Source organism: Saccoglossus kowalevskii, chromosome 5, assembly GCF_978046115.1.
Source record: "Saccoglossus kowalevskii chromosome 5, keSacKowa6.1, whole genome shotgun sequence".
NCBI classification, from domain to species: Eukaryota; Metazoa; Hemichordata; class Enteropneusta; family Harrimaniidae; genus Saccoglossus; species Saccoglossus kowalevskii.
Genome location: NC_140645.1, coordinates 37,276,914 through 37,290,554, shown reverse-complemented (window position 1 = coordinate 37,290,554; position 13,641 = coordinate 37,276,914). Strand labels below are relative to the sequence as shown.

The 13,641-nt window shown below is 34.3% G+C and overlaps 1 protein-coding gene across 1 annotated transcript in view; it reads right to left on the bottom strand.

The window, feature by feature from the left end:
• Positions 1–13,641, bottom strand: part of LOC102804622 (nonsense-mediated mRNA decay factor SMG9-like) — a 37,183-nt gene that overhangs the window by 16,440 nt on the left and 7,102 nt on the right. Inside the window, exon 3 of the mRNA XM_085499700.1 lies at positions 13,287–13,358. Coding sequence (XP_085355826.1) covers positions 13,287–13,358 — 72 coding nt within the window. The remainder of the gene's footprint in view (positions 1–13,286; positions 13,359–13,641) is intronic.

Genomic DNA, 13,641 nt, shown 5'->3' with positions numbered 1-13,641 from the left:
AGTTGTCACTATATAAAGGTGATCTTTATACACAGGTTGCTCAAACATTATGCCTTGGGACTGCTTTAAAGGTTGTCACTATATAAAGGTGATCTTTATACACAGGTTGCTTAAAAATTATGCCTTGGGACTGCCTTAAAAGTTGTCACTATATAAAGGTGATCTTTATACACAGGTTGCTCAAACATTATGCCTTGGGACTGCTTTAAAAGTTGTCACTATATAAAGGTGGTCTTTATACACAGGCTGCTCAAACATTATGCCTTGGGACTGCTTTAAAAGTTGTCACTATATAAAGGTGGTCTTTATACACAGGTTGCTCAAACATTATGCCTTAGGACTGCTTTAAAAGTTGTCACTATATAAAGGTGATCTTTATACACAGATTGCTCAAACATTATGCCTTGGGACTGCTTTAAAAGTTGTCACTATATAAAGGTGGTCTTTATACACAGGTTGCTTAAACATTATGCCTTGGGACTGCTTTAAAAGTTGTCACTATATAAAGGTGGTCTTTATACACAGGTTGCTCAAACATTATGCCTTGGGACTGCTTTAAAAGTTGTCACTATATAAAGGTGATCTTTATACACAAGCTGCTCAAACATTATGCCTTGGGACTGCTTTAAAAAGTTGTCACTATATAAAGGTGATCTTTATACACAGGTTGCTTAAAAATTATGCCTTGGGACTGCCTTAAAAGTTGTCATTATATAAAGGTGGTCTTTATACACAGGTTGCTCAAACATTATGCCTTGGGACTGCTTTAAAAGTTGTCACTATATAAAGGTGGTCTTTATACACAGGTTGCTTAAACATTATGCCTGGGGAAAGCTATAAAAGTTGTCACTATATAAAGGTGATCTTTATACACAGGTTGCTCAAACATGATGCCTTGGGACTGCTTTAAAAGTTGTCACTATATAAAGGTGGTCTTTATACACAGGTTGCTTAAACATTATGCCTGGGGACAGCCTTAAAAGTTGTCACTATATAAAGGTGATATTTATACACAGGTTGCTTAAACATTATGCCTTGGGACAGCCTTAAAAGTTGTCACTATATAAAGGTGATATTTATACACAGGTTGCTTAAACATTATGCCTGGGGAAAGCTATAAAAGTTGTCACTATATAAAGGTGATCTTTATACACAGGTTGCTTAAACATTATGCCTTGGGACAGCCTTAAAAGTTGTCACTATATAAAGGTGGTCTTTATACACAGGCTGCTCAAACATTATGCCTGGGGAAAGCTATAAAAGTTGTCACTATATAAAGGTGATCTTTATACACAGGTTGCTTAAACATTATGCCTGGGGAAAGCTATAAAAGTTGTCACTATATAAAGGTGATCTTTATACACAGGTTGTTTAAACATTATGCCTTGGGACAGCCTTAAAAGTTGTCACTATATAAAGGTGGTCTTTATACACAGGCTGCTCAAACATTATGCCTGGGGAAAGCTATAAAAGTTGTCACTATATAAAGGTGATCTTTATACACAGGTTGCTCAAACATGATGCCTTGGGACTGCTTTAAAGTTGTCACTATATAAAGGTGGTCTTTATACACAGGTTGCTTAAACATTATGCCTGGGGACAGCCTTAAAAGTTGTCACTATATAAAGGTGATATTTATACACAGGTTGCTTAAACATTATGCCTGGGGACAGCCTTAAAAGTTGTCACTATATAAAGGTGATATTTATACACAGGTTGCTTAAACATTATGCCTTGGGACAGCCTTAAAAGTTGTCACTATATAAAGGTGATATTTATACACAGGTTGCTTAAACATTATGCCTGGGGACAGCCTTAAAAGTTGTCACTATATAAAGGTGATATTTATACACAGGTTGCTTAAACATTATGCCTGGGGACAGCCTTAAAAGTTGTCACTATATAAAGGTGATATTTATACACAGGTTGCTTAAACATTATGCCTTGGGACAGCCTTAAAAGTTGTCACTATATAAAGGTGATATTTATACACAGGTTGCTTAAACATTATGCCTTGGGACAGCCTTAAAAGTTGTCACTATATAAAGGTGATATTTATACACAGGTTGTTAAACATTATGCCTTGGGACAGCCTTAAAAGTTGTCACTATATAAAGGTGATATTTATACACAGGTTGCTTAAACATTATGCCTGGGGACAGCCTTAAAAGTTGTCACTATATAAAGGTGGTCTTTATACACAGGTTGCTTAAACATTATGCCTTGGGACTGCTTTAAAAGTTGTCACTATATAAAGGTGGTCTTTATACACAGGTTGCTCAAACATTATGCCTTGGGACTGCTTTAAAAGTTGTCACTATATAAAGGTGATATTTATACACAGGTTGCTTAAACATTATGCCTGGGGACAGCCTTAAAAGTTGTCACTATATAAAGGTGATATTTATACACAGGTTGCTTAAACATTATGCCTTGGGACAGCCTTAAAAGTTGTCACTATATAAAGGTGATATTTATACACAGGTTGCTTAAACATTATGCCTGGGGAAAGCTATAAAAGTTGTCACTATATAAAGGTGATCTTTATACACAGGTTGCTTAAACATTATGCCTTGGGACAGCCTTAAAAGTTGTCACTATATAAAGGTGGTCTTTATACACAGGCTGCTCAAACATTATGCCTGGGGAAAGCTATAAAAGTTGTCACTATATAAAGGTGATCTTTATACACAGGTTGCTTAAACATTATGCCTGGGGAAAGCTATAAAAGTTGTCACTATATAAAGGTGATCTTTATACACAGGTTGTTTAAACATTATGCCTTGGGACAGCCTTAAAAGTTGTCACTATATAAAGGTGGTCTTTATACACAGGCTGCTCAAACATTATGCCTGGGGAAAGCTATAAAAGTTGTCACTATATAAAGGTGATCTTTATACACAGGTTGCTCAAACATGATGCCTTGGGACTGCTTTAAAGTTGTCACTATATAAAGGTGGTCTTTATACACAGGTTGCTTAAACATTATGCCTGGGGACAGCCTTAAAAGTTGTCACTATATAAAGGTGATATTTATACACAGGTTGCTTAAACATTATGCCTGGGGACAGCCTTAAAAGTTGTCACTATATAAAGGTGATATTTATACACAGGTTGCTTAAACATTATGCCTTGGGACAGCCTTAAAAGTTGTCACTATATAAAGGTGATATTTATACACAGGTTGCTTAAACATTATGCCTGGGGACAGCCTTAAAAGTTGTCACTATATAAAGGTGATATTTATACACAGGTTGCTTAAACATTATGCCTGGGGACAGCCTTAAAAGTTGTCACTATATAAAGGTGATATTTATACACAGGTTGCTTAAACATTATGCCTTGGGACAGCCTTAAAAGTTGTCACTATATAAAGGTGATATTTATACACAGGTTGCTTAAACATTATGCCTTGGGACAGCCTTAAAAGTTGTCACTATATAAAGGTGATATTTATACACAGGTTGCTTAAACATTATGCCTTGGGACAGCCTTAAAAGTTGTCACTATATAAAGGTGATATTTATACACAGGTTGCTTAAACATTATGCCTGGGGACAGCCTTAAAAGTTGTCACTATATAAAGGTGATATTTATACACAGGTTGCTTAAACATTATGCCTTGGGACAGCCTTAAAAGTTGTCACTATATAAAGGTGATATTTATACACAGGTTGCTTAAACATTCTGCCTTGGGACAGCCTTAAAAATTGTCACTATATAAAGGTGATATTTATACACAGGTTGCTTAAACATTATGCCTTGGGACAGCCTTAAAAGTTGTCACTATATAAAGGTGATATTTATACACAGGTTGCTTAAACATTATGCCTTGGGACAGCCTTAAAAGTTGTCACTATATAAAGGTGATATTTATACACAGGTTGCTTAAACATTATGCCTGGGGACAGCCTTAAAAGTTGTCACTATATAAAGGTGATATTTATACACAGGTTGCTTAAACATTATGCCTTGGGACAGCCTTAAAAGTTGTCACTATATAAAGGTGATATTTATACACAGGTTGCTTAAACATTCTGCCTTGGGACAGCCTTAAAAATTGTCACTATATAAGGGTGATATTTATACACAGGTTGCTTAAACATTATGCCTTGGGACAGCCTTAAAAGTTGTCACTATATAAAGGTGATATTTATACACAGGTTACTTAAACATTATGCCTTGGGACAGCCTTAAAATTTGTCACTATATGAAGGTGGACTTTATACACAGGTTGCTCAAACATTATGCCTTGGGACTGCCTTAAAAGTTGTCACTATATGAAGGTGATCTTTATACACAGGTTGCTCAAACATTATGCTTTGGGACTGCCTTAAAAGTTGTCACTATATGAAGGTGATCTTTATACACAGGCTGCTCAAACATTATGCCTTGGGACTACCTTAAAAGTTGTCACTATATAAAGGTGGTCTTTATACACAGGTTGCTCAAACATTATGCTTTGGGACTGCCTTTAAAGTTGTCACTATATAAAGGTGATATTTATACACAGGTTGCTTAAACATTCTGCCTTGGGACAGCCTTAAAAGTTGTCACTATATAAAGGTGATATTTATACACAGGTTGCTTAAACATTCTGCCTTGGGACAGCCTTAAAAATTGTCACTATATAAGGGTGATATTTATACACAGGTTGCTTAAACATTATGCCTTGGGACAGCCTTAAAAGTTGTCACTATATAAAGGTGATATTTATACACAGGTTACTTAAACATTATGCCTTGGGACAGCCTTAAAATTTGTCACTATATGAAGGTGGACTTTATATAAAGTGGTTAATAACACAGGTTTGACTGTATTTAAATCAACTTTCTGTTTACAATTATTGCATTTGCATGGTAATTATCTCAAAATTATTCATGATTTGAAATTACTTTTAGCAATTGAGGGCAAAAGGGCATAATTTATTTCAGCTAAATCAAAATTTAATTAGCCACTGGCTTCTGACAAAGGGTTAGTGAAAGCCGGTAGTCATAACAGTTACAGAAATAGAATTCTGCCATATTTGATTATTAAGACTTCCTAAGGGTTGAGTAGTGTTCCAATGAGTAAACAATTGAGAAATATTTGCGCTTTAAAATACTGCCATATTTCTGGTTATTAGAAAATAATCTATTGTACATCAGAATTAAGTTAAATTGCTTGCATTGCATTTGATCTATGACTTCCATTAATTATGCCTCCTAATTAGTGGTGCTACGGGTTTCTATACATTTATAAATTATCAATTTTTGACTGAAGTGAATGAATTCTCCATCAGCTACAGGTGTTGTTACATAGGTTTGTGCGATTGTTTGCATTCAGTGATATGAATCAATTCAATATCGCTGCATTCAATGTGAACAAACAAAAAGTGTTTGAATGTGACATAAACATGACACGTTTTTCAAATAAGGAAGACAAGGAAGGAAGAAAGACATTGAAACTTCAGCTTGTGTTCTGTTTATAGACAGATGCATTAGATTATTGCTGACAGACACAGACATCATGGCACGTATTTACAATAAAGCAAACAGGTCAAGCATGGCAGTTAATTTGCATAATAGCACAATGTTATTTGTACATTTTTGTAATCATTGTTAATAATTAACAATAACCTATTATCATACATCTAGCACTGAAAATAATAGAATTTGACAATAAATAAATAAACTGTAATTCCAAGGTTATTAATGTCACAATCCTTCATTTACACCAGACGCTTCAATGTCACAGTTGAACACTTTCCTTCACTTACACTAGACGCTTCAATGTCACAATTGAACACTTTCCTTCATTTACACTAGACGCTTCAATGTTACAATTGAACACTTTCCTTCATTTACACTAGACGCTTCAATGTTACAATTGAACACTTTCCTTCATTTACACTGGACGCTTTAATGTTACAATTGAACACTTTCCTTCATTTACACTAGATGCTTTAATGTCACAATTAAACACTTTCCTTCAATTACACTGGGCGCTTTAATATCACAATTGAACACTTTCCTTCATTTACACTTGACACTTTAATGTGACAATTGAACACTTTCCTTCATTTACACTAAATGCTTTAATGTCACAATTGAACACTTTCCTTCATTTACACTGGACGCTTTAATGTTACAATTGAACACTTTCCTTCATTTACACTGGATGCTTTAATGTCACAATTGAACACTTTCCTTCATTTACACTAGATGCTTTAATGTCACAATTGAACACTTTTCTTCATTTACACTTGACACTTTAATGTGACAATTGAACACTTTCCTTCATTTACACTAGATGCTTCAATGTTACAATTGAACACTTTCCTTCATTTACACTTGACACTTTAATGTGACAATTGAACACTTTCCTTCATTTACACTAGATGCTTCAATGTTACAATTGAACACTTTCCTTCATTTACACTTGACACTTTAATGTGACAATTGAACACTTTCCTTCATTTACACTTGACACTTTAATGTGACAATTGAACACTTTCCTTCATTTACACTAGATGCTTCAATGTTACAATTGAACACTTTCCTTCATTTACACTAGATGCTTTAATGTCACAATTGAACACTTTCCTTCATTTACACTGGACGCTTTAATGTTACAATTGAACACTTTCCTTCATTTACACTGGATGCTTTAATGTCACAATTGAACACTTTCCTTCATTTACACTAGATGCTTTAATGTCACAATTGAACACTTTTCTTCATTTACACTTGACACTTTAATGTGACAATTGAACACTTTCCTTCATTTACACTAGATGCTTCAATGTTAATATTGAACACTTTCCTTCATTTACACTTGACACTTTAATGTGACAATTGAACACTTTCCTTCATTTACACTAGATGCTTCAATGTTACAATTGAACACTTTCCTTCATTTACACTAGATGCTTTAATATCACAATTGAACACTTTCCTTCATTTACACTTGACACTTTAATGTGACAATTGAACACTTTCCTTCATTTACACTAGATGCTTCAATGTTACAATTGAACACTTTCCTTCATTTACACTAGACGCTTCAATGTTACAATTGAACACTTTCCTTCATTTACACTGGATGCTTTAATGTCACAATTGAACACTTTCCTTCATTTACACTAGATGCTTTAATGTCACAATTGAACACTTTCCTTCATTTACACTTGACACTTTAATGTGACAATTGAACACTTTCCTTCATTTACACTAGATGCTTTAATGTTACAATTGAACACTTTCCTTCATTTACACTGGATGCTTTAATGTCACAATTGAACACTTTCCTTCATTTACACTAGATGCTTCAATGTCACAATTGAACACTTTTCTTCATTTACACTTGACACTTTAATGTGACAATTGAACACTTTCCTTCATTTACACTAGATGCTTCAATGTTACACTTGACACTTTAATGTGACAATTGAACACTTTCCTTCATTTACACTAGATGCTTCAATGTTACAATTGAACACTTTCCTTCATTTACACTAGATGCTTTAATATCACAATTGAACACTTTCCTTCATTTACACTTGACACTTTAATGTGACAATTGAACACTTTCCTTCATTTACACTAGATGCTTCAATGTTACAATTGAACACTTTCCTTCATTTACACTAGACGCTTCAATGTTACAATTGAACACTTTCCTTCATTTACACTGGACGCTTTAATGTTACAATTGAACACTTTCCTTCATTTACACTAGATGCTTTAATGTCACAATTAAACACTTTCCTTCAATTACACTGGGCGCTTTAATATCACAATTGAACACTTTCCTTCATTTACACTTGACACTTTAATGTGACAATTGAACACTTTCCTTCATTTACACTAGATGCTTCAATGTTACAATTGAACACTTTCCTTCATTTACACTAGACGCTTCAATGTTACAATTGAACACTTTCCTTCATTTACACTGGATGCTTTAATGTCACAATTGAACACTTTCCTTCATTTACACTAGATGCTTTAATGTTACAATTGAACACTTTCCTTCATTTACATTAGATGCTTTAATGTTACAATTGAACACTTTCCTTCATTTACACTGGATGCTTTAATGTCACAATTGAACACTTTCCTTCATTTACACTAGATGCTTTAATGTCACAATTGAACACTTTCCTTCATTTACATTAGATGCTTTAATGTCACAATTGAACACTTTCCTTCATTTACACTAGATGCTTTAATGTCACAATTCAACACTTTCCTTCATTTACACTAGATGCTTTAATGTTACAATTGAACACTTTCCTTCATTTACACTGGATGCTTTAATGTCACAATTGAACACTTTCCTTCATTTACACTAGATGCTTTAATGTTACAATTGAACACTTTCCTTCATTTACACTAGATGCTTTAATGTTACAATTGAACACTTTCCTTCATTTACACTGGATGCTTTAGTGTCACAATTGAACACTTTCCTTCATTTACACTAGATGCTTTAATGTTACAATTGAACACTTTCCTTCATTTACACTAGATGCTTTAATGTCACAATTGAACACTTTCCTTCATTTACACTAGATGCTTTAATGTCACAATTGAACACTTTCCTTCATTTACACTAGATGCTTTAATGTCACAATTGAACACTTTCCTTCATTTACACTAGATGCTTTAATGTTACAATTGAACACTTTCCTTCATTTACACTGGATGCTTTAATGTCACAATTGAACACTTTCCTTCATTTACACTAGATGCTTTAATGTTACAATTGAACACTTTCCTTCATTTACACTAGATGCTTTAATGTTACAATTGAACACTTTCCTTCATTTACACTGGATGCTTTAATGTCACAATTGAACACTTTCCTTCATTTACACTAGATGCTTTAATGTTACAATTGAACACTTTCCTTCATTTACACTAGATGCTTTAATGTTACAATTGAACACTTTCCTTCATTTACACTGGATGCTTTAATGTTACAATTGAACACTTTCCTTCATTTACACTGGATGCTTTAATGTCACAATTGAACACTTTCCTTCATTTACACTAGATGCTTTAATGTTACAATTGAACACTTTCCTTCATTTACACTAGATGCTTTAATGTGACAATTGAACACTTTCCTTCATTTACACTGAATGCTTTAATGTGACAATTGAACACTTTCCTGCATTCACACTAGACACTTTAATGTGACAATTGAACCCTTTCCTTCATTTATACTGGACGCTTTAATGTCACAATTGAACACTTTCCTTCATTTACACTGGACGCTTTAATGTCACAATCAAACACTTCAGACGCTTTAGCACTATAGCGTGCAATGAAAATAGGACAGTTTTGAACCTTTCCTTAAAGGGGAACTAAATAGAGCCTATTTTGGTGTTTGTATTTATCAAGTTATGTATATTGATTATAAATTTGAAAAAAAAAATTAAAAAAATGATTATCTTCAGAGTTATGATGATTTAAATATGAGAAACCATAAACCTGCGAAGGACTTCCGTTTGCGCCATCTTGCCATAAAAAAACGCCCTCATGTGGTATAAACAGGTAAGGTAACAAAGCATGATGACGAAATAGTATCTGATTAAATATAAGCAACTTAGGGAGCCATAGCTGGCTGGACTGGTGAATTGACTTCTAGTCTAGGTTGTTTCGACTTTTACGTTACTGTTATTTACAAGCATATCATCATACAAACATTATGGATGTGCGATTGATCGAGACAGGCATTTTGTTTTGTTTTTTGTCTAACTGTCTAATAAATGCTGTTTCCAGTACTGCACTGTGCGGCGTGCAAATTATTCAAAGTATGGATGCTGGAGTATGCAATCTTGAGTTCGTAGGGTGGTGGTGGAAACATTTTCGTCCATGTATTCACGGGGCTGCACTGGCAAATCATGGGACAAGCGTCACAGGAACACCAAGCAGATTGTTCACAGACTTCCGTGTAATTTGAAATAAAAAATTTCATCCGAACAAGGGGCATCGTCAACGATATACTCTCATCACTCACACTGGACTGATCTGAATCTTCACAGTATACCGTACTTCCCTGATCATAAGCCCGGGGGCATGAACACGTAAAGGAAAAGTAAGGGATGAGCTTGTACTCGAGGACCAACTCAGAAAAAATGATTTTGTTTTGGGGTTAAACACTGTAACCATCTTGCAAACAACGAAAAATCATCCAAAAAAAAATATTCGTTCACCACGCCGGGCTCGGGAAAATAATACTTATTTTTGAAAAAAAATGCGTCATTGATTTGAACGATACTTACAATGAAGAAACAAACATGTTCATAAAAAACACACACATTTTATTACAATACGATTTACATACCGTCTGAATTTACGGTGAAATAATGGGTAGGATCTGTGAGGAAACAGTGGACGAAGGCATTTATCATTATCTTCGTTTTGGTATGTTTTCGATCGTACGCAAACTCTCGACGCAAAACAATTTTCCACCATGAGGTTTTTCAGCACGATTTGACTTGGAACAACTTCCTTTGACATAACAGGTCATGTCTTTCATTAACCAATCAAAATGATGTGTCGTAATGATGAAATTTTCCGATTATTGACGATGATTTTTTAGCGCAATGCGGAAGTGAATTACCGCAATGTTAAAATGCGATCTGTAGCACTGATTGCAACGAAAAAAAGATGATTTTTTCCCCTAAAAACTGGCGATTCGCAATTTCCGAGATATAAACGACGGTTAATAGTAACCGTGGGTAAACTAAGTGTGGAGAAAGAATTTAAACACCTATCTCGGTCGCCAACATGTCTCATCGTTCACCCTAGGCCTTTCATGATAGTCTCAAAGTAAACCATGCCCAATAACCAGGTACACGCTTTGACGATCAAATTTTTGGCTTTTCGAAGGCTACTACTCAAAGAAATATGGATTACTCCAGAATTGCAACATCGATGTTTATCCTGAGTAAATGACAGAATAGAAACGATGCGAATCACGTTGTGTACGTTCGCCATGTACTTTGAACTTGAAATTAATGCGAGTTTTCTCATAAAACTAAAAGCATGAACCAAACTAACATGCCAATCACGATTATTATGAAATGAAACACACCTTTTACACGCATATTTTAAAGAATATCGTCGACGCCCAGTAAAAACCAATAAATAAATACCAAGTAAAAACATAGGGATGGGCTTCATACTCTGGAGGGGCTTACGATCGGGGAAGTACGGGACTTTAACGCAATTGGGCTTTCACTCTCAGAATACTGTGTTTCAAACGCATAAGGCTCTAACCCAAGTTTTAAAAAGCACATTGTGCATATAAAAGTTGAGTTTATACTAATAGTACACAATGCTTAGCAGCATGAACGGCTATGTACAATGGCGTATACGAATGCGATCAGATACTAAAACGTCATTGCTTTGAAAAGTACCCGGATGTTAAATATGTTCGTTCGTTAATTATTTCCCTCCATGAATGGCCTCCATGGCAAGCACTTCAAATGCCTATCCAAGCTAGTTATAATTAAAACAAAATTAAACCACTGCAATATTATTTCGAATACAGTTTAGAATATACACAACTATAAATTAAGGTCGCATTTAGGTTCGCTTTAATAAATTATTACAACAAGCAGAAATCAAAGAAATCTTAGAAAGAACTCGCGTGTGCTGAGAGTATTGAAGACACATTCAAAATTAATTCAAAATTACTTGTACATGAGATATTGATGGAAAAGCTGAAAACTAATTATGTAAATCAGGTAACTAATATGAACAGAACAGAACAAAAAAAATTATGAATTATTATGCTAATTAGAGAATTAATATGAACAAATTTTAACCCAAAATTAATCAGGCCTGTCTATTGTCCTAGAGCATTTATGTAACAAATTTTATTCAAATGTGATGATCAGTAATTGAGATATCAGTGTTAATTAATTATGTTAATTAGGTGATTAATAAGCATAAATATTTACCAAAAACTAATTGCATGGGTATTTTGAGTCAAAAGAAATGCTTGAGAAAACATAAATTTTCAGAATGCTGCAAACGACAGCAAAAGAATTATTGCTACGCTGCGTGCCATGCTTGTGAACCCAATAGTTTTGTCTATACCAAAAACATAATCACAGGTACGACACTAATCAGCGTCTGTTTTTTTTTTAATTATGTTGACTAAGATGATTTTACATAAATCAAAATTGCAAAGAAACTACTCAAATAAAGTTTGCAATGCCAGACCATGGGTGCAAATTAGCACCACTGCTAGATGTATCTATAATTTCTATATGCGAGTTGCATGTAGGACCCATTTCATTCAACCACAATGGTAAATTAAATGCAAAAGGCCCAATTCACTTGCCCCAGGCAAGTGTGAATTGGAGGTGTGACTATGCTAATGAGTGTTGTTAATCACTTGCATAGCCTATGATGCATCCCGTTTCAGTGGTCCAACATCAGGTGACTTTGATTGACAGTAGTTAATTATTCAAGATTAGTAGCGTGTCCCGGTTTGAGTTTTTGACTTTTATCCGCCAAAATCTCAGCTCGTACACTATTTATTGTCATAAATACTACACAGAGTCACTGCTGTGATATTCATAGTCGCATGCATCCACTTTGGCATGACATAATCGACCTGTAAGTTCGAGAAAACACGCTATTACCGGGGCTTGGCTGGAGCTGTTTACTACAGCGTGACAAGCAAGGAAATAATCCCTATTGTTTAGGACCGTATTTATAGTATACCTGGGCCTTTAAGATGTTGTATTACATTTCGACATGGTTTTCCATTTCTCAGAATTACAATTCAAATGAAGTAGGTACATAAAATAATAGGAATGAACCATTGTCACTGTTGTCGGGTATACAACAAGATGTTGCACAACTCATATATGCACAAGGCACAGGCGAGTACATACATAGAGTGAATATTGTGCAATATCTAGTGGTATATTTACATAGAACTGTGCTTTGTTCCATAATTGTTTCTTTAAAATGTCTGTGGTCAAGCATGGTGGTAAAAATAAATCCTGCAAGTATAATATAATGATAAAACGTACAAAATCCCTCTGGCTGGCATTTGATATGTTAGCATACAAGATGAGGCTGAAGTACAAGTAACCTTTAGAGAAAGTAACTTTGGTACAGCAAATACAGCAAATCTGTCAACAGTATTTCAAATGATAGACTACACATTGCATCAGTATTTTGTCACTAGAGGGTCCAACCACAGTTATATGAAAGGTTTGTTGATAAATGATCTATATGAGACAATGTTAATACGTAATGACATGTACTTACTCTTTCGGGTGGTTTCGCTAGTATAATCGGCGGCTTACTTGGTTGTACTGCTACACTGCTTTCTTTATCAGACTGAATAAATAATAATGTTAAAAATAGTATTGATGAACATCAACTGTTTATTTAAATTTATTTTGTATTTTTTGAATCTATGTAATCGAAGTGCTATTATGGAAGAGGAACTGAGATGTAATAATGCGCCAAAATGATGTTTATAGTATCAAAATAAAACATACGGGGTAGAATATTTAGAAGTTCATGTTATACAAAGGAAAATTAACTTTTGTTCAAAGAAGATTTCATTTTCTTGCTATTTGCATGTAATTATCATAAATATATACGATATAACACAACA